Source organism: Caenorhabditis elegans, chromosome I (assembly GCF_000002985.6).
Source record: "Caenorhabditis elegans chromosome I".
NCBI lineage: Eukaryota > Metazoa > Nematoda > Chromadorea > Rhabditida > Rhabditidae > Caenorhabditis > Caenorhabditis elegans.
Window position 1 is genome coordinate 8,061,980 of NC_003279.8, and position 20,783 is coordinate 8,082,762.

At 34.2% G+C, this 20,783-nt stretch overlaps 1 protein-coding gene and 1 non-coding gene across 2 annotated transcripts; one reads left to right on the forward strand and one right to left on the reverse strand.

Annotated features, from left to right (window-relative positions):
* Window positions 1–27: 27 nt before the first annotated feature.
* Window positions 28–19,692, reverse strand: che-3 (Cytoplasmic dynein 2 heavy chain 1; the record flags this gene model as incomplete). The annotated part of the gene is made up of 48 exons (NM_059820.4): window positions 28–526; window positions 740–1,122; window positions 1,572–1,704; window positions 1,775–1,962; window positions 2,009–2,342; window positions 2,633–2,913; window positions 3,400–3,862; window positions 4,361–4,504; window positions 4,550–5,410; window positions 5,457–5,700; window positions 6,263–6,384; window positions 6,429–6,552; window positions 6,605–6,753; window positions 6,801–6,926; window positions 6,974–7,111; window positions 7,186–7,380; window positions 7,422–7,564; window positions 7,774–7,996; window positions 8,043–8,275; window positions 8,325–8,462; window positions 8,586–9,123; window positions 9,527–9,808; window positions 9,861–10,317; window positions 10,529–10,650; window positions 10,699–11,028; window positions 11,182–11,513; window positions 11,564–11,861; window positions 12,125–12,336; window positions 12,383–12,731; window positions 12,824–13,207; window positions 13,256–13,374; window positions 13,423–13,660; window positions 14,102–14,342; window positions 14,396–14,755; window positions 15,247–15,741; window positions 15,792–15,893; window positions 16,032–16,159; window positions 16,201–16,314; window positions 16,366–16,483; window positions 16,536–16,615; window positions 16,698–17,057; window positions 17,101–17,523; window positions 17,622–17,843; window positions 17,893–18,155; window positions 18,197–18,640; window positions 18,969–19,068; window positions 19,110–19,283; window positions 19,531–19,692. The coding sequence occupies 48 exons, from the start codon at window positions 19,690–19,692 to the stop codon at window positions 80–82; spliced, it is 12,516 nt and encodes a 4,171-aa protein (NP_492221.2). The 3' UTR covers window positions 28–79.
* Window positions 13,063–13,083, forward strand: 21ur-14242. The gene has a single exon (NR_050291.1).
* Window positions 19,693–20,783: the final 1,091 nt, after the last annotated feature.

Here is a 20,783-nt window from a genome sequence, read left to right on the forward strand (position 1 = left end):
ATTCTAATCAATTAATAAAACAATCACTCAATCTCCAAATAATATTTATTAAAACTTTATCACGGTTAAAAAATTAAAATCATCTCAAAAACAATGCAACAGCTGCAATATTCCATTGATCGGCTCCACGACATGGCATATTAACCGAGCATATCAAATCAGATCGTTCACTTGAACTATACACTGGTACCTGAATCTGCTCTCCAGTAATCGTTGAAGAACTTTCAGATGTCCATGCAAGAAAAACTATAGGAGCTTGAGAATAAGCAGCACTGGATACTGTAGTTTCACGAAGAAATGAATCAAACGTTGCTCCTTGAAGCAAGAGCCCTTGAACTTGAACACATTGTTTAGCTGGTAGTTGAGAAGGAGTCCATGCTGATGATAAGATCAGTTGATCTAATGGAATTTTTATTTGACGAGATGTTGTTTGACGGAGTGCATTTAAAAAGATGTTTGGATAGAACAAGTCCGAAAAATCAATTGGGGATGAGAGCAGAGAAGATGATTTTGACGATTCGAACAGCTGAAGAAATGTATATTTATTGTGTAAATTGTAAGTTTGTTTAAATGTGGAGTATGGGGAATGGGGATTTAGTTTTAAAAAAATCAAAACTGTTTTAAAATTTGAAATACCACAAAAGAAATACAAATCATATTGCCAAAGAATGAAAAATCCAACTTTAAGTTGACAGCAATAAAGTCATGTTTTTTTATTTTTTATTTTCAAAACTGTTACCTGCAATGTTCCACGTGTCTTCTTAACAACAACATTTAAATAATCTGCAGGATCACTTGGTCCCGCCCACATGCTATCCCATTCATCAGGTGTCTGTTGAAATACAAGTGATTGAATAGTTTTCTGAACGGCTGGAGAAGCCAACGAAGGGGTTTTCATCGATTTTGCCACGTGACCAATGCTTCGATGAAGTTGTTTTATAAGAGAAAGAGCGTTTATAGTTTCCAGACAAAGGACTTCGGAAATCGGATCAGCAGATCGGATTGCTGTCGGAAGTTCTCTTTTTGGTAGATCATCAGATTGGCAGAGCTTCTTCCAAAGCGACACTATTTGTGAAATTTTATCTGATTGGTCGGACAAGGCGTTCTTTGTATCACCGAGTGCTGAAATAGTTCAATACTTGTGCAAATTTGTAATAAATTCAATAAAACATTCAAAAACTTTGTGAATGCGGAGTAGCGTCAGTGGATACCCGAAATGACAGAAAATGGTCTCACTATACCGAATATAGCTGTAAAAATTTTTAAAAAATTCTAATTTTTTGACGAATATTTCCATGACTATATCCATTAATCAAAAGGGATGAATTATTTTTGAATTTGCTTTTTTCTTAATTTTTAAAAATTATTTTTTATACATTTTTCGGCGATAATAAACGCGGGAATTCCACAGCATTTCAGCCTTTTTTATCTTTTGAAAAATTTAAAAAAATCATAAAAATGTTTTACTCTTCTTTTTTATTGTATTTATTGAGCCTGTTTTTGTAATATTACGCAAAAAATTCCACACACGCTGCTCCACCTTCAAACCCCGAGTAATCTGATCTTCTTACCAAGAGTTCGAATAGATGAAATTGTTCGATCAGCTTCAACAATTTGCCACGAATATTTAATATTTTCCGGTAGTCCAAACAGATAAGGCTCATCAACTGATGGAACTGATTTAGAAATGTGGCCAATATATTCCTATAAAATGGTCAAAATCTTGAACTTAAAATTCTCTCAGTTCCCAAAAAAAACCAAAATATAAGTGTACCTGAACATTAGTAGTAGCCAATAAATCAATCCCTTTCACCAATTGTGATCCAGCTCTTCCATTAATTTTTTCATCACAAAAGAGAACATTCAAATATGAATCCAATACTTTAAAATCAAAATCATTTTCGATACGACCTCCGTATATTACAAATTTAAGAATTCCTCTCACAAATTCCCAATCAGCCTCTGAAAAATAAAACCTTGAAATTTCAAGTAAACTTTTAAATCTCACTGTTTGCAGTCAACTGTTCGACAAATGACTTGGCAACTCTGACGTCACTGGCTCCAAACTCATAAAATTTAGTCCATCCTTGAGGGATGAATGTTCTTCTCTCCTGAAGTAATGCATGAAGCCATGCCAACACGAATATTGATTGGCAAGTAATCACATTTTTAGTAGATCTATCGATTTGTGTATAGGTCCGAAGAAGATTATTTCGAACACCTGGTGGAGGTTCAAAAGTAATTTTAAGGGATTGCTGGAGCATCATTGATGGGAACCGAGCATCTCCTTCTGTGGTGAGCCATAGACGGAAGTTCTCGTGAGGAGTTGTGAGGGACAGATGCTAAAAAATAATTGTCAGTTACTAAATTAATATTCATTTTCATTATTGTTCGAGCCTAGACCTATCATTTTTCAAGGACTGACCGAGCAAGGAGTAATTCAGCTTCAATTCAGGTTAAAAACAGATAGAAAATTAACTTTCCAGAGACAAACATTTTAGATTTTGGAAGCTGGTTATTCCAACTACTCGAATAAATATTTATTTTGATTTAGATGAATTTCCTTTTTGTTTAGGTTTTGAATTAGGTTTCGAAGAAAAAACATTGAAATCGGTTGTGTTTTAAAAATCACCTTGAAAATAGATGGAACAGCTTGAAGCATTAAATGTAAATTATTCAAACATAGCCATTCTCCTTTTGATGCAGACTCCCGGATTGCCTCGTATGCAGCAATTTCTTGACCTTGACCCATTGAAATTGAGTGGTACGGTACATTCATTGAACTTGCAAATTCAGAAAGTTCTTGTGATGGATCTGCTCCATCGGCAAGAATGAACAGAATAGGTTCAGTTGATTCACTTTCTTGGAATATATGTTTAAGCTCAAAGGCGGGAGGATTGATGGAGGGAATGTCTGGAATTTACAAAATTTGATTAACTATAGATTTACTCCTTGATTTAAAAGAAAAGTCTCGACTACATTCGACGTCTGTAAAATTGATCTAACCGTGTATTTTTGAAGATTTTTTATTTATTTTCGGGTGTCTATAAGTCTGGAGATTTTGGAAAGTTGTTGTCCATTTTTATACGCATGAAAAACTTTTAACTCTACTCCTCCAACTGGATCAAAGTTTTTAAAAATAATTTTTTCGAATTTTCTGAAAAGCTTCCATTCCGTTTGCCTGCTTCTAGAAACCTTAAAAATATGAAAAGTTTGCGAACAAAACCGTTGGAGCAATTTCAAGGAGCGCGATACTAGTTTAAAAAATGAACTGAGAAAAATTCAGATCAAAATTAATAGTAAGCGAAAGAGCTCTATAGCTATTTAATTTTTTCCGGGATCGATTTAAAGCATCATTTTTTGAGTAACAGCTCAAAAAGAAAGATCAATGAAACTTACTAAGTGTTTTAAGAACAAAATCCATCAAGCAGTTATATAATCTTTCGGGCTTCACCGCCTGAATGAACAAAACTTTTTGAAAATGAGTCATTTTGAGTTCAACATTCTTGGGAAATGCATTCTCGCATTGTAAAGTTTTCGAGAATTCATTCCACGTGGCATCATCTTGAATTTGAAAATTATTGAATAAACTGGGTAAATGAGTTCGTATTCTGGCAAGAGATTGAAGACGATCTGGAGAGATCCATTGGACACGAAGTGCGCTCAAATCAGTTGATTCATCCACAAGAACACCTGTGAATAGTTCCCATTCTTTTGGTTGAAACATTTTTGGCATTGTAGCATTAATGAATGCAACGGCAAACATGAGACGATCTTGACGGAATATTCCACGGGAAATGTGATAGAAAACAGTTAATTGCATTTGACGGGCTAGGGTTTCCACACGAGTTGAACTTTTGTCCTGGAAATTGTTTTGCTTCATTTTTTGACATTGGATTGAAATAAAGGTGGGGTTTGCTTCCACATATTAAAATAGAGATAACAATAAAGAAAAACAATTTTGAAAAATCTAAAAATTCCACTTTTAAGATCGTTATTTCTTTCATTTTGGATATCCTCTCTGTTTGAATTAACTTCTAAATGACACCCCATGTCGAAAACGTGCCCTTATTTTTTATTTCTGTCAAGAATGCAATTTCAGGATTTAATATAGGAAGAGGCAGACAACTGCAATTCCAATTATTTTTCGCCCAGTTTAGATGAGTTAATCAAATGGAGTGTGTGAATTTGTTTGAAACTGTCGATTGGCTCCAAAGTGGGCGGAACGAATCGCTAATTAGTTTTGCAGTTCTCCTTTCGGAGGAAACTCAAACATAACCCAGAATAGGAAAATAGGGGTTTTGAAAAATGGTTATTTTTTAAATTTGCATTTTTTAAGACAGCAAAACATTGCTCATACCTCACAAGATTTAATTGTCTTTCCGAACAAGTGCATTATAGTGTTCACACTATAATTGTACATTGGATTGTGGAATTGAAGATTGGAAAACGAGAAGAATAAACTCGAAGTGAATAAACTCAATGGTACGTAGATGTCCTTTTGCTGAAAAAAAGATCTCATCTTTTCATGAAATTTTAGAATACCTACCGTAGTCAACTCCTTGTGCAGTTGCTCACTTTCAACAATACTCTTGGTTATAATCTCTGCACTTTCTTTTGATTTATTCAATGAATCAAGCAGTGCTGTGTTCTCTAACAAATTTCCTTGTGATGAAGCCAATTGTTGGAGTAACAATTGTTCCAATCCTTCTAACTCCAATTTTTTCAATTCAGCATCTCTTAAAAGACTACTTGATCGTTCTTCAAGCTCTGGTTTTTCCAAATGAATTGCAACATCAAGAAGTTGAGCTGATAATGCACTGATTGTAGTTGTAAAATTGACAATATTCAACTGAACATATGAATTTGGTCGTATATCAACTTTCTCATCTCTTGTACAGAAATAGATTTTGAAATCCGGATTGAAATCTATCGACTTTCCACCAAAACTTATCACTTGCCGAGGTCCTTGAGATGATAAATCTTTTCTTAGAATTGGTATTAGAGCAGAGTCAAATTCAACAATATCATCTATAATTATAGTTTTTCCAAATCGAATCGCCAACTCGATCTGGGTCATTAAATCCGGTTGAGCTGCTTTGAAGGTCTCCGATTTTTCCAAAAACTTTGATAAAAACAAGGAAACTTGTCCAGATCGATCAATGATTAAAGGTGCATGACAACTTGTAAACAATATAGATCCGTTTTCAAGAGACAATTGGTCAGCTGGCAATCCTTTAGTTTTCCAATTTAACTGCTCAGTCTCTAGTGATGCAAAGGACAATGGTTTAAAGGTTGGAGGCATATTGAACATTTTACACATTGATTTTAGCAGAGACTTTCTATCTTTCTCACTACAACCTCCCAGATAAGTTATAAAAGCTGATGTTATTAGAGAGCACAGTTCCATCTGAAAATATTTTACAAATACAAACTGATTCTTTAAATTGGCATACCTTTGATTGTTCCTCTCCGAAAGTTTCGATTTGTATTTTCCATCTCTCGAACTCTCCTGATAGACTTTCAACAAGTGTTCCAGCAATTCGAATTGTATCTTGTTCTCTATCCAAATCAACTTTAATCTGTGTTGCTTCTTTCATCAAAACTTCGAATTTTCGTTTCAACTCCCCGACAACTTCGTCAACGCTTTGCAAACCTTTGGATAAATTTTCCATTTGTTTTTCCGCTTTTTTGAGATTTCTAAAAATAAGAATAAAATAGTTTTCTTCACAGATAATTAAAATTTAGATTATCGTATTTCCTCTATTAGTCTTGCAGCCTCTATTAGTCTTGCACCCCTATTAGTCTTGCACTCCTACGGGTCAATCGAAAATTAGCCTTGCAGCCTCTATTAGTATTGCATGCAAGACTAATAGAGAACATACGATAATAGTCTTGCACCCCTATTCTTGCCAGACCAGCAGTATTTTGTGAAAACTTCAACAATTTCGCCATTTTATAGCTAAATTAAATTTTAAAGTGATAAAATAATTGATAAAACAATAGAAAAGTATGTATTTTGCATGATTTAGACTGTTTCAAGTCGAATTTTTGACGATAAATGGCCAATTTTATAAAGCTATTGGATCTTCGAAAATTAGTCTTGCAGCCTCTAATAGTCTTGCACCCCTACGGGTCAATCGAAAATTAGTCTTGCATGCAAGACTAATAGAGGAAATACGGTAATTAACTTTTAATGAATATTTAGATTTTTACAATTGACCACCGATATTGTTAGAGTATATCACTATTAAAAACTCACTTAACAAGTTTATTTTTTTCTCCTTCCAATGGTGCAATTTTCTCTAAAATTTTCGAATATTCCAGATTAGCCTTCACCCAAGCAGCCAGTGGTGCAGCTGCCGCTGAAGCTCGTTTTGCATTCTAAATTTAGATGTTCTGATGGTTAATGCTCTCAAAACACTCACTGCTTCTTCGAAAGAATTTGATTTCTGCTTAACCAGTGCTGTAACTTTTTTGTGAATTTCGTTAGTTATCCGATTTGCATCAAAATTCATTATATCATCCTTCACTCCACTTTTTGAAAGAAATCTGGAATTTTTTATATTGTTTGTGTACTACAAAAAGACGGAAAACACCATACTTTCTCATTGCTTCCCAAGAAGTATCAAGAATTCCCATAAACAACAGGACAGCTTGAAGAATATCACGGACGGCTTCTGGTGGAGCACGAAGACTTCGAATTTCACTCAACGACTCGGATTTTATAGAACCAACGGCTCGTCGAGCTTCCTGGAATATTGCAATTGTATAAAACTTTCAGAAAACCTCGAACTAACATCAATTAGGGGCTGAACTTCTTTGAGCTGCTCATCGATTTTTGCCTTCTGTTCCTCAATTCTAACATTTTCCTTTTCAGTTGCTGCTTTCAATTGCTCCATTGATAACTTTTGATCTTCTGCTCCCTAAATTAATAATCTTCGAATAGTAGTGTACCCTCTAGGTAACTCACGCTCATACTCTCTGTGATTGCCTTCAATGCTTCATCAGCTTCTGCTTGTTTTTCAGCTAATAATTTACTTTTCTTTCCAGCTTTTTTCTGCATTTTTGCAACTTCATCTCGAGCTTCGTTCAATTTTGAAACACCACCCTAGGAGATTCAAAATTTTCAGCAGATTTTGAATTTAGCAAAAGGAAGCAATACCTAACAGAAAATATTAATACCTTAAGCCTCTCCAATCTAACAGAAAGAGTTAATCTTTTGTACCCAAGCAGTTGAAAGAAATTTTCAACGAACTGCCGATATTTGATTGGTTGAATTGATAAATGTTCAGGTAAATTGACAAGGACATCGTTAAATCCAGTAAGTATTGCATCAGTTGTTGTGATTCCTTGACTTTCCATTTGGATTTTTGGAATCTGAATAAACATTGTGAAAAGTTTCATAGGAATCCAAATACCTCTACAAGACTATTTCTGTCAAATCTATCCGCAAAAATGACGTTGCAATGCTTTAAAATGGCAGGATTTTCTGTGATATTGATTTTGAAATCATTGGCTTCAACTTCAAGAATAAGAACCACATGAACCAAGCTTCGAATTCCTAAAATTATATGTTGTTTCGATTACTGAATGTTTTGAGCGGGAGTAGAGCCAGTGAGGATTCTCGACTGTGAATTTAAAAAAGTTTGAAAGTGTTTAGTTTAACATTGTTTAGCCATTCTAGCACCAAAGTAGCGCTTTTTTAACAATTTCCCCACTAGCGCTACTCCGCCTAAAATTAAGCTCTCATTTGAGATAATTCAGACTTACGATGAGCCAAAAACTGTTGAAGTGCTCCTGTGAACGAAGCCTGATTGGCTGCTTCCGATACAAGTGCAACTAGGCCATCAAGCTCTTGTTGAGTGAACAGTCCAGGTACATTTCCACTTGCAAGTAGGGAATTTATTGCTTGAAGGAATATATTTTTCCGTAATTGATGATCTTCAAGAATTAGAACTACGTGTTCATTGTTTGTGACTGCTTGGGTTATTGCCTAAAAATTTATGTATCATAATCTTCACCATCAAAATATATTTTACATTTTTCAACTCATTATCAAACTGTTTCGCTGAAAAATTGGCTGTGACAGGCGGGGAGAACACCTGAATATTGTGCATATGAGCCACTAATCTGACAGAATCTCTTCTTCCAAATCCAGGTCTTCCAGGTAAGAATAGATGTCCTCCAGGCCCCGTCAAGACTCTATCGATACAGGCACAGAAGAATGCAAGCTGACTTGTCAGAGGACAATTAAAGTTGGCAATTTCAAAAGCTGAAAACATTAATTAGAAAACTAGTTGTAAAAAAACCAAAAAACTTACCAAATCGATTAATGGATTTCGCAAGCAACTGATTGAAATCTGACATGTTAATTGGTGTGAGAGGAAGTCCTGTATTGCTCTCACCAGGGACTACTGTTCCAGTCGTGACATACACCTTTTCTTTAAAAATTACCGTTTCTATAATTTTTGATTGATTTCAATTTTGGTTTCTATGTAGGTTTTTAGAATTAAAGCTAACCCCATTGTATTGGTATTTATAAATTTAAAAATTGTTGTTTCTTTAGGATTCCAAAAACTCACCATTCGCCTGTGAAATTGGTATAACATTTCTCAGAATCTCTTCAAATTTAAGTTTATCATTTTCCGTCGGGAGTCTATCTGCGAAAATTCGTCGAGCTTCGAAACAAATGACAGCTTCCAACTTTCCTTGATCAAGCTCGTGTCGTAGAAGAGAAACAACCCAATTGGTGAGATCTCGAGGTGAAAATAAAAACACAACACTATCAGTTGGACGAAAATTGGATTGAACTTTGTTGTAAATATCAACCATTCTGTTTGCTATTATTTCCGAATTTCGTTCTCCAACTTCTTCAAGAATTGGTGTCAAGTATGTGCGATAGATTGATGTCAGTTGAGAAGAATCAGTTGTATTCAATGAAACACATCGAAGAAGTGAAAATAATCGATTGGATATTGATACTGCTGCACCATCACCTATTGGGTTCATGGATCCAACAAATTGGATGTTCTCTATGGAAACCCATTCAAGATTATGATCAAAGAATCCTTGATAGGTTAGAAGTTGTTGAAGCAAGGCAAGCAGTTCATTTGTTCCGTACTGAAAACATTGAAAGTTTATATTTTTAACAATTAATTTGAGGAGGTTCTTTCTTTAAAAATTCGAGTGCAAATAAACAAAAAAAATGCAGAATGGAACGGAACTTAATAAAAGATAGGATTCACCTTAGGACGAAAATTCGGGGCCAAATTTTTAGGTAAATATTTCTTTGATATTTCAAAAATGGTTTTTTAAAAGTTAGAATTGTTGTTTAAAAAAATGTTAGATTCAAAATAAATTATTCGCCTAACAATTTGTTTTTTAATTTTCGTCCCTCCTGGTAAAATATTCAAATTGAGTTTGTTTCACGTTTTTTTTTCAAATTTTTCCAGAATTTGCTTGGACTTGCTTGGAGCTTGGAATTTGCTTGGAAGTTGCCATGCTTTATTTTTGTACTACTTACCTTATCTGGTGCAGGTAGATTAATTCCTTTCAAGAACAATATCATATTTGGGCGATCCTTTGGTCTCCAAACCCTTCCGGTTGGATTACTTGCTTGTACACAGTTCTGTTGAATTAATTGAAGCAAATGAGAGGAACTTGATTGAGCAGAGCAATATAGGCTTGCTAACTGGCTTTCTGGGTCATTCTGGAAGCAATGCTTCAGAAGCTGTTGTTTTCCACATCCAGTTGTTCCCGTTATCAGGAAACTTTCACGATTTCCCGATTGAAGCCATGAACCAATCTGGAAATTGAAAATTTTCAAATTTCCAAATTCAATTTTTTTAGAAACTCACAATATCTGAATATCTTTGAGTATCGGCAGTCTGTACAAATGGTCTCAGATCTTCCCTCTCCACTTCTTCTTTCGTGACATTTTGTGAAACATCATCTGTATATGACATAATTCCATCGATTCTTTCATCGTAACATATATTTTTCGGATCGGGAACAGACATTCCTTGAAATACAACACCTTTCGCAAATTCTTGTCGATTTTCTGGTGTAACGGTAGGCAAGAATCCATTGAACAGAAGTACTAGGAATTGGGTTTTTGTCTTGCTAGCTTTCAGATGAGTTAACCCATTTTTAAGGATAGCAAAACTAGTGATTCCAGAAATTTTATGTGATCTGACCCATTTTAAGCATCTCCAAAAATGTTCTTCTATCCAAGATGGCATATCTGCATGAAGATCTTCTGTTGTTTTGACCAACCAACTGGCGACTATATCTTTTGGAGTTACATCTTCTTCGCTGAAAATTAAACATCTCAAGGATTTCCCATGTAACACGTTAGGAATATTTTTGGCTTAAAGATGGAGTACCGAAATCTGGGAAATACTTTTAAATGACTTCAATTTTTCCCCTGATTCCGATTATCTATATATGTATGTGAAAATAATAAAAACTTTCCCTGCTTTTATATTTCAGCTTGAAGTCGCTAACTTACTGGAAAACACCTTACCTGATATAAATCATTCCCATTCGTGATACTGTTGCTGGTGATGCAAATTGTAAAGAATCAGTTTCAAAAAGGAAATTAACATTGGAACCAAATTGAATTCTTTCTCCCGATGGCATTGTTAACTGTAATTCTTGTTATTATTCACTTTCATTGTTTTCAAAATAACTCACCAATCGATTATCATCAAGAACTGAATTAAGAGCTTCAACCCATTCAGGATCAATATCTCCATCACATACAATCCAATGATGTACACTTGTATCTTTTGTTACTTCTCTTGCAGCCATTGTTATAATACCATCAGACCATTCACGTGTATCCATATCCATATTCCCCAGTAACTTGCTTCTATTCACTGCTTTTGGATTAAATTGGGTCACTTTCAGAGGTTTTTTAGTCAAAATTAGAGATCTTTGAAGAATTTTCCAAATTGTTGATTTCCCACTTCCCGCTGCTCCAACAACCACAACACCAATTCGTTGACGCATTTGTTCATACAACTGAAATTTCGAATTTTTAAGTTATTAAAATGCGTCCCATACATTTGGAATCACATTCTTGTTTTGGCATTTCACTTGTTAGGAACCAAGTTTTTTCTGGGCAAAAATGGACAGCTTGTGAATAATTTGCTTATCTTGAGTATATCAACTAACCTGAAATACCTTTTCCATTTGTTTGTCTCCTAATTTAATTCCCATCTCTTGTGCAGCTACACCCAGTGGTTCCACAAGTTCTTCAAACTTTGTCATTTCCTTTGTAACATTTGAGAAAATGTCATCAATAAGTGAATTAAATCGTTCAGAATCTGAGAACGTCAGCTTTGAAAGTGTATTCAACAAAAGAGCTTGAACCACCAAATCCGTCTCGTTCTTGTTAGTTTGAGTTCTTCTCAGTGCTCCACATCCACCAAGTACCACTTTCAGAGCACGAAGACCCCAATCATAATGTTGTTGTTTTGAGAGCATTTGGCGGGAAAGTTGGAATACTGAATACATGTTTATGAACGTATTGAAATATAATAAGATGCCTTCCTACCTGAAACAATTTTTCTTGCCAAAGCTGTTGCATCCACAAATCCTTCAGAGTAAAGAATCGTTGAAGAAATCAATTCATTATCAGGTTTTCCCATAACTACAGCTCTGAACAGTTGTTTCAAATTGTCAGGCATCTTTTGTCGGCCACCGTAACCCTTTCCAGCTGGGTTAAGAGTTACAAATATTGCACTATTTGGGTTAACTTGCACATTTTTTCCGCCAAATGTGCATGATCCTGCACGTGATTTTATGGCTCCTTGGATTGTTTGAATTTGCATTGAAACGGCGGACAGGACAGTCTAAAATATAGAATTGTGGTGAGCATTAAATTGTGATAATTTCTTGAATAATTTGAATTACTTTTCTGAAATACAAAAAAAAATCTTCAAGGAATTAATGGGTTTATTCAAGTAATGTCGAAACATGTATTTAAATACATATATGACGTCACAACTGTATTAAGGAACATGATTTTATGTATTTTATTACAGTTGTGACGTTATTTTTCTACACTTTTTAATTTTCTGACACTGCTTGAATAATTCAACAAGTAAAAGCTCACCGAATCCAAGCGATTAAATTCATCAAAACATCCCCATGCACCACATTCAACAATTCCCGTGAATATTCTTCCCATTGAGGTAACATCAATTCCTTCATCACAATTAAATACCAACACTTGTCTTCCCATTAATGCAGCCAATGCTTTCACGGATTCGGTCTTTCCAGTACCGGCGGGCCCATATGGATTTCCTCCAAGGCCCATGTACATTGCTATAACTTATAAAGTGTTTTAATAGGCGATGAAGTGTAAACCTACCCTGCGTTAAAGTTAAATAACATTTATCTGTCAATGGAGTATGTACCAGTTTGGCATAATTTCCCTGATATTCATAAGTGTATTCAAATTCACTGGAAACTTGTCTCAACACAATTCCGCCATTAACTAAATAGAATCGAAGCTGTCTTTGCCATGTCCAACTATTGATTGATTTTGCCTGATTTGTGAGTAATTGATCTACGACATCAATATGATGAATAAGATCCAGAATAAGAGATTTCAGCTTCAAATCAGATACTTTATCATCCACTTTCATGTTTGTATATGCTTTTAGCTTTTCAAGAAGTTGGGATTTGAAAGAGTTCAAGTCCGATGAGCCATTCAAATTCTGAAATATCAAAAAAAATTCTCATAACATTTAAAATTTTTTAATATCGAGCTATAACTTGTTTCTAAGCCAAGAGAAGTCAATTAACCTACATTTTCAATACTGGCACTGAACTTGACTTCCTCTGCTAAACACAAAACTTGTGATGGATACTTTGCAAGAGATGGCTGAGCATCTGCTACTGCTTGAGCTGTCAAATCTTTCAAAGTTCTTCTCATCTCATCAGACAACTCTTGAAGCCAAGATTCAACTTGTGGAACGATTCGAACGGCTTTTGAAAGAGGAACAGTTTCACCTTCAGATGAAACCATTGAGATAATTGTCTCGCCAGTTGATGAAAATTGAACTCGGTTGATTCCTTGAAACAACTTTTTCATATGAGTTTGAATTACTTGTGGATTTGTAGATTGTCCAAGAATCTCAAGAAGATCGTCATCTCCAATGAAATAAAATCGAGGGAACGCTGTTCGCTTTTGCTGGAATTGAATAATTTTTAATTTTTATTTTATCTAATAAAAACAAACTTCTAAAAACTGATTCAATGCTTTCTGGCACCTGTTAAGTTGATCTACAATCTGTTCCAATGATTTTTTGAGAGATTGTCTGCTACAGAGTGAAACAAGGCGAGCATCTTTTGAGACATCTAAAAACCACTATTTCTGTATTATCAGTCTAAATGTTGCGTACATACCATTTAAAATAGCACGATATTCGGAGTCAACTCTCGAAAATCGGGAAGCTTCTGATGGAAGTGCTCCTCGTCCAAAAATGGGTTCTAAGTAGATCCACTTCCTTTGAATCTCGTTCATTTGTGCCAAAAATACGTCCAAATCCGCGAGACGGGTCTCCCAAACGGCAGTTTTATCAGTGAATTGGGAATAATATGGAGACGATTTTAATGATTGAAGCAAAGCTTGACTGTCTTTTAACTGAAATGAAAGTAGCATGTTGAGGAAAAATTATTTGTCTTCTAGGTTTTTAAAAAAATGAAGAAGAAGAAAAAGAAAAGTTAATTTTCAACTGCGGTTTTCAAAAAAAAAAAGAGAACTGCAACACCAATCAACTATTTGCCCATTTCTAAACCAATGGGAGGGAGTGCAAAGTTCGAAGTAACTTATTGGTTCAATTGTGAGCTTGGTTGCTGATTTTGGAAAAAATTAAACAGAAAGATTAACAAGAATGGAAAAATCCCGATTTTGAAGATAAATGTTTTCAGCCGTTTAGGTTTTTGCTTGATTTTTGAAATTTCAGTATATGAGAATATTCCAAGTAATTTAAAACAAAATCACTATTTTCCTAATTTTATTTACAATGAAGAAACTCGAATTAATATTGAAATTTTAGCAAACAAAGTTATGAACGTTTCTCACCGAGTTGATGGATTCCTTCCATTCTTTAATAATTTTCAAATTTTGCCCATTTGAATGCTTATAGTCTGCCAAAGTAAATTCAGTTTGTGCCGCCCATAATGTCAACTCTTGTATTGCATCTCGAATCGCAACTTCTCCTTGAGCACGAGAGTTCAGCTGCTTCAATTGATCCGTATTTTCAATAATATTCTTGGAAACTGACAAAAGATCCGCGAATTTCAACTTTTCAATTGTGGTTCCTCTACAAATTTTGAAGCTTTTAGTTTCACTTCCTTTATTTTTTTGAAAAATTACCTCGGCAACCCCAAGAACCGGAACATTTCATGCCAATGATCAGCACTGAGAACATCTCCTCTACAGAATTTAAGAGCACTGCTAACTTCTTTAAAATGCTCAACATCCTTCATTAATCGAACACTCATATGTGTCTGTGATCCCGTTCCTTTGAGCTTTTCCATCCATTTTTGTAAGAATTCATCGAAAAGGTAAGTTTTACTTCGGAATACAATCCATTCTTCTTGTGACATTGTATCCAACTCATTGTTGAACATTTCATAAATAAGCCAATTATCTTCAAACTGCTTGATATCCTCATCTATTTCATCGATTATGTCCATTTTTGGAGGTTCAAGCCCAAATTGGCCGCACTCTTTTCTGAAGCAATAGGATATTTTTTACTTTTTAAACACCAGTGTAGATTTTATCAAAAATACATTCTAAATTGAATTTTTTCCTGAATATAGAATTCCTGAAATATTAAAGTCCCTACGTTGTAATATAAATACAGAATTAACTTAGTCGACTTCAAAACTTATTAATTTTTCGTAACGTTATAATTTTTGACATTTTTACAATTGTTTTTGATCATTCCCGCACAATTGGATTAGCTTTAAAAATTTCCTCACTGGCTCTTCACCTCTATTTCAAAACCGAGTCACCAATAAATGTCAAAAGTTTATTGATGGTAGAAGTGAATTTTACCTATATTTTTTAAAAATCCAATTTACAAGGAAAATCAATATTTGTTAGTTCCATTTTAAAAAACTTCCAAAGCCTAATTCAGATTCGAAAATCAAACTGATGCTGCTTTGCTTTCACTGCGTTCAGTAAAAATATTCAAGACAATTCCGCTTTCTATAACCCACTCAATTTTCTCTCTCCCATCACTGAGCTGTTGCCATTGAACTCTTTTCTCTTTAATAAATTGAATAGCCTTCAACATTTCCTCTCGATCGCCTTGTAATGCATCATTTCTTGGCTTAAACTGTTCCCATCTTGCCTTCAACTTTTCAGCTTCATCTTTCATTCCCTTCACAGAAGTTTCTACATTACTCTTTAGTACTTCAACTTGATCTTTTATCATTGATTGATGCCCATCCAACATTAACTCAAATCTGTCCCATGTCTGTTCCAAATTATCAATTTGTTCCATTCCTGTTCCAGCAACTGATCTTAGAAGTGTTAACTGTTCCTCCATTACTTTCCATTCTTCTTTCAATCGACGATTATTTTCAGCAAAGATCACATGTTTTGCATTAGCCTCAGCGATTTCATCAATTGATTGTGGTACTGTATTCAGTACTTCAATTGCTTGACTTAAAAATGTACTTATTGATTGTGACGTTGTAGATATTGAATGCCTAAAACAATTTTAATTTTAACTTGTGCTACCATAACTGTAATGTATTACCTGAGTGTCCATGAAAGGGCATCATAAAGTCGTTGTATTGCATCCTCAATCGCAGATTTAACACCAGCGGTACTCACAAGAATACACTCAAATTTCAGTTCACTGAAACAATTTAACAATTATAAAGTATTAGAAATTACTTTGAGATAATTATATTTTTCTCTTTTCTCTTTTTTCCAATCAATATCAAATTACATTTTGACTTTTTAGTCACTCACAACCAAACTAAATAATACTTACTGTGGTAACCTCTCAGCCTCACGTGCTTTACCCTTCAAAATCTTAAATTGTGATTCCCAGTCGGCTGCTGTTTTTAGATTTTCTTCAATAAGTTCTTCCAAATCCACTTGAGATATCACTAACCAATCCTGAAACTGTAAACTAAGAGGTTCCATTTCAAAGAACAAACCACAAAAATAGCATCACAAGTCTCCACTTTCATCATCAATTGTTCTGCTTTTTCGTATACTGTTGGAAGCAAATGCATACTTCTTTCAATCATTTGAGCGTAAAACTTTGTTGACTGAAATTTCATTTTTGGTTTCAGATTTCAAATGGTGAAGTTTATTCTTACATTTTCATCTTCCTGAACTCCACGGAATTTGTCAGGAATTCGTAAAAATCTGCAAAGTTCCTTGTAGTATTTTGAACGAATTTCTTCAATCGTCGGACGAAGCTGGATTTTTTGATCTCTGAATATTGTAACTTTAAAATTGTTTTCATTCTCTGAATAAAGAAACATACGCAAAAACCAAGCTGACCGAAATAGTGGATAGTTGTGACTGAATGCTTTCGATTCCCCACTCATATTGGATTAAAAGAGCCTGAAACTTGGACGTTAGAGCTCAAACCGCGGATTTAGCTTATTTTGTCTAATACCCTACATTTTTAACATTTAAAATTTACCTTATAAAGTTGAAAATCCCAGTGAATAAGCCAAGGTTTCATATTATTCTTCACGGCTCCATGCACAATTTCTTCTTCTTTCATTTTGGATCGTATCTTCAAAATAATTTCCTTCCATTCATTATTCTGTTTTACAATATTCAAATCCATTAATTTTTCAACCATTTCAATCAATTCCATATGGACATTACGGAGTCTTCTGTTCCGATTTGATAGTTTTTGTTCAGCGGATTGTAGTTGAACTATAAACTCTTCCAATTGTTTTGGATCATTCCATGTTACTTTTGAAGCACTATTTGAAGCATCTTTTCGTGGGATCACAAGTTTTTCAAAAGCGATAGCTTCTTCGAGCATTAGGGACTGAAAATCTGTACTATTCAGAATGAAATCTTTAAATTTGTACCTGCTGAGATGGAATCATCTGTTGATCAATTGTATTATAGAAATGTGCAATTTGTTTCAGAATTACTCCAAATCGATAATACTTCTCCCCATTATTTGCGCATGACATAATTTTCGATGGAATATTAAAACCCAAACTGATCAATTGTCTCACTTCCTTCAATAATCTGAGTAATCGATCCGAATAATTAACATTCAATTCTCTATTCGATGCTTCTAAATACATAATCTTTCCAGTTGTCTCCAAGTTTATTGTTTCATTCTTATTATCAATCAAGCCGACAGTCTCACGACACCAATCATCAAAACATTCTTTTTCGGCGTATTGCAACTTTTCAATAAATTCGTCCAATTTGGAAGCAAAAGCTGAATAGTTGGATATATTATTGAGCATCATTTTGCTCAAAGATCGAATGCTTTCCATCTGAAAAAAATAGAAAAGATCATGGTGTATAGTTTTGGTTTCGCCTTTTTTAAAATTCAAAGCACAATAACTTCTTTTCAAAAAAAAAACTAACTAACCTGGCTAGTTTGTTGCCGAATCCAAACAATTCTAGCTGCAACTTCAGTCAAAAATTGAAAATTCTTTGCATCGACTTGTAAGGATTTTTCATTGAATTCCTGATTTTTCTGTGAAAGCATGGATACCAAACGGTTTAAAAACATCTCTCGCTCATGCTGGAGTTTTTCCTTAATATTCGATCGACACAGGAAACTTTTGAGCTTTTCAAGGCTTAGAACTATCTGAAATTCCAAGAATGATTTTTTTAAATCAACTTTTTGTCATTTTTACACTTTGAGAATCTCCATTAGCTGGTGCCAATCTTTGTTTTAGAATGGGCAGAGTTCTGTCAATAGTGCCTTCAATTGATCTTTCAGAAACAAGAAGTCGGGATTTCCAATTTGGTTCCGTAAATGGATTATAAGCCAAGGGAGCCATTCCTCTCATAGCTGTTTCAATAGTTTTTTCAGTTTCTTCTCGAACACCTCTTTCTTCCAGAAGTTCTTCAAGCTGTCCACCAAGTGATTTCAAGGAAAGAATTTCATCAAGCCGGTCTGAAAAATAAACAAATAAATAATTTTCAAAAATTTATCACCTTTAAATCCATTGAGAAACTTCATTTCCATTGCATCACCTTCCCAAGTGTGTTCAACATTTCTTTTCCAAGTCTGAGCAGTTAACAATCTCACGATAATCAACATTTGATCACAGACATCAATAGCTGATCTCAACTGATCAGCAACTTTATCATTTCTCCAAATGGCTGAGTCATCAATTTTGAATGTAATTGTCTCACAGAGATACGAGGCTCCGTATTCAATCAACATTTTCATTCGATTTTGTGGATATGGTGTTCCACAATTCCATAATTCATCACAAGTATCTTCAAAACATTCAACAAGTTCTGAGAGTTCATCAATACTTCTTTCTTCCATTGTTTCGACTAAAAGTTGTAGTTGTTTGAATGCTTCATTATAATCATTTGCAGGTTTTCCTGTTTGTCCTTTCCAACTTCTGATCTCATCATGCAATGAACCACCTCAAATATTTTCAGAATTAAATGTGATGTACATTCAGTGGAGATTTTACTTTAAACTGGGATAAGCTGGGAAAAGACTGGGAAATCTAAAATTAAAATTTGCGATTTTCTAATTTTCGCTAATTTCCCTGATTGAATGTCTTTCAAAATGAAAAGCCTCGCTCTCTTTTGAACCAATCAGTGACTTCGCACATTCTGTTCGGTTGGTTCAAATGAAGGCCGAGCGAACCGCTGATTGGTCTTGATTGTAGATTGTTTTGGCTACAAACTCAAAACACAAACCGAGACTTATAATTAAATATTTCTTAATCGTGAAAATGTATCCTACCTCCACTCATCTCTACAGTAGCCAATAAACTCTCTTCTAGTTCATTGACTGCTGCAATTAATTGCATGTTGTTCCCTTCTGTCAATTCTTTTCCAAATACCTGAAATTTGAAATTTCCTGATGTAAAAACTGAAAACTCACATTTTGGACGGATTTCAAGAAAACGTGATTCAGGGTTCCATTTGCTGATATCACATTGACGACACTTTTGAAATTATCATTATTTAAAGGGACAGACTGAGTTTTGTAGAATACAACACGAAAGACGTTGGCTGACGGAGCAGATGATTTCATTTTGTTCGAGAGCTCCAGTTTCTGAAAAACTCGTTAATAAAAACTATTTCAGAGAAAATTGATTTTTTCATAGCTTTCGTGAATTTATTTGAATTATGTTTCAAGTGTAAATACTGTTAAACCAACTTATATTTACGGGTAGTATTTTTTTTATTTCCTCGAAAATGAGATCCGTTTTCAAAAATGCAAGAAACTTGGTCAAAATCACATCATTACTAATAAAAACGCTCAAAAACCGACAAACGAACAATGATAGTTCAAAAGTTACCTGTTCAGATCTAGAGAACACCAATAAATTTGTGTTGGAATCCAGAAATATCTCAAGTGGTTCTGTGCTTTTCAGCTTCTCCTCCACAATGTTCAATCCAAGTAGGTAGCTTGCAACTCGCAAGAAATATGTTTTCCTTTGATCTTTCGAGTCTGATGACATCTTTGGCTAAAAATTTAGAACTTTATGCAATTGTTTTAAATATAAATATTAAACAATTTTGCAAGCAAAGGTGAAAATCAATTTTCTTGTCCTAAAGAACATTATTTTAATTTGTTCGTTAAGGCGAAAAATGTCAATTACTGAAATTGTGCCTTTGGAAGTCGACCAAAAATTGTACGAATTTCATGTTTGACTCATGTTCCAATTACTGAATTGAACATGCAAGGATGCTAGAAATCACTCAGAAAGACCTATTTTTCATTTTGAAAATTGGCAGTTTACCGGAACTGAAAATTGTTAAAGTGTTTTATTATAATATCCTATCATCTAGGACTATGATGAGATTTATCCTCATTAAATACACTCCACCTGTAAATTGTTTTTTTTTTCGAGCCGGGTTTATCTTCCGACCTGCAGAAAATGCTGAAATTCCAAAAACAACTTCTAAGGAATTTTAATATTTGTTCCAAAATGTCTGTTCTACGAAATTGCTCAATGAGAAGAGAATGTGAAGGAAAATGAGCCGAGAAATTTGATATTTCGGGTGTTTATTTATGAAAAATTATGAGACAGAGGGCAATACATTCGGAACTTATTTGCATGTGAAACTTAGGATTTTCAAAAGCTTCTTTGCGTATACTTTCAAAGTTTTTAATTTTTTGGGTTTGATTATTAATTTGAAAATCCCAATGTTTTTTTTCGGAATCTTTCGAGTTAGAAGTTGATATTTATTTCCAACATTTGTTTTTCTCATACATATTTTACAAATACTTTTTGTGTTTACTTGATTTCAAAAATATTATAATTTTTTGGTTATTTCTTGGTGAAAAAATTGAATAATTGTAATATGTTTACATTTACTATTATAATAAAGTATTCTATGACAAATAAATAAATAAAATAAAGAAAGTGGAAAATCTATATTTATGTCCGGCAATTTAGTGACCATTGAACCGCCCGTTCCCTTCCCTGCTGCCGGCAATGCTGTCCATTGGTTGCCATGGTGTTATGGAATAAACTTGTGTATGCTCGGGTGTTGTGGGCTCATAGTGAATTAATTGAAAGTGTGGGAGGACACAAGTCATAAAACG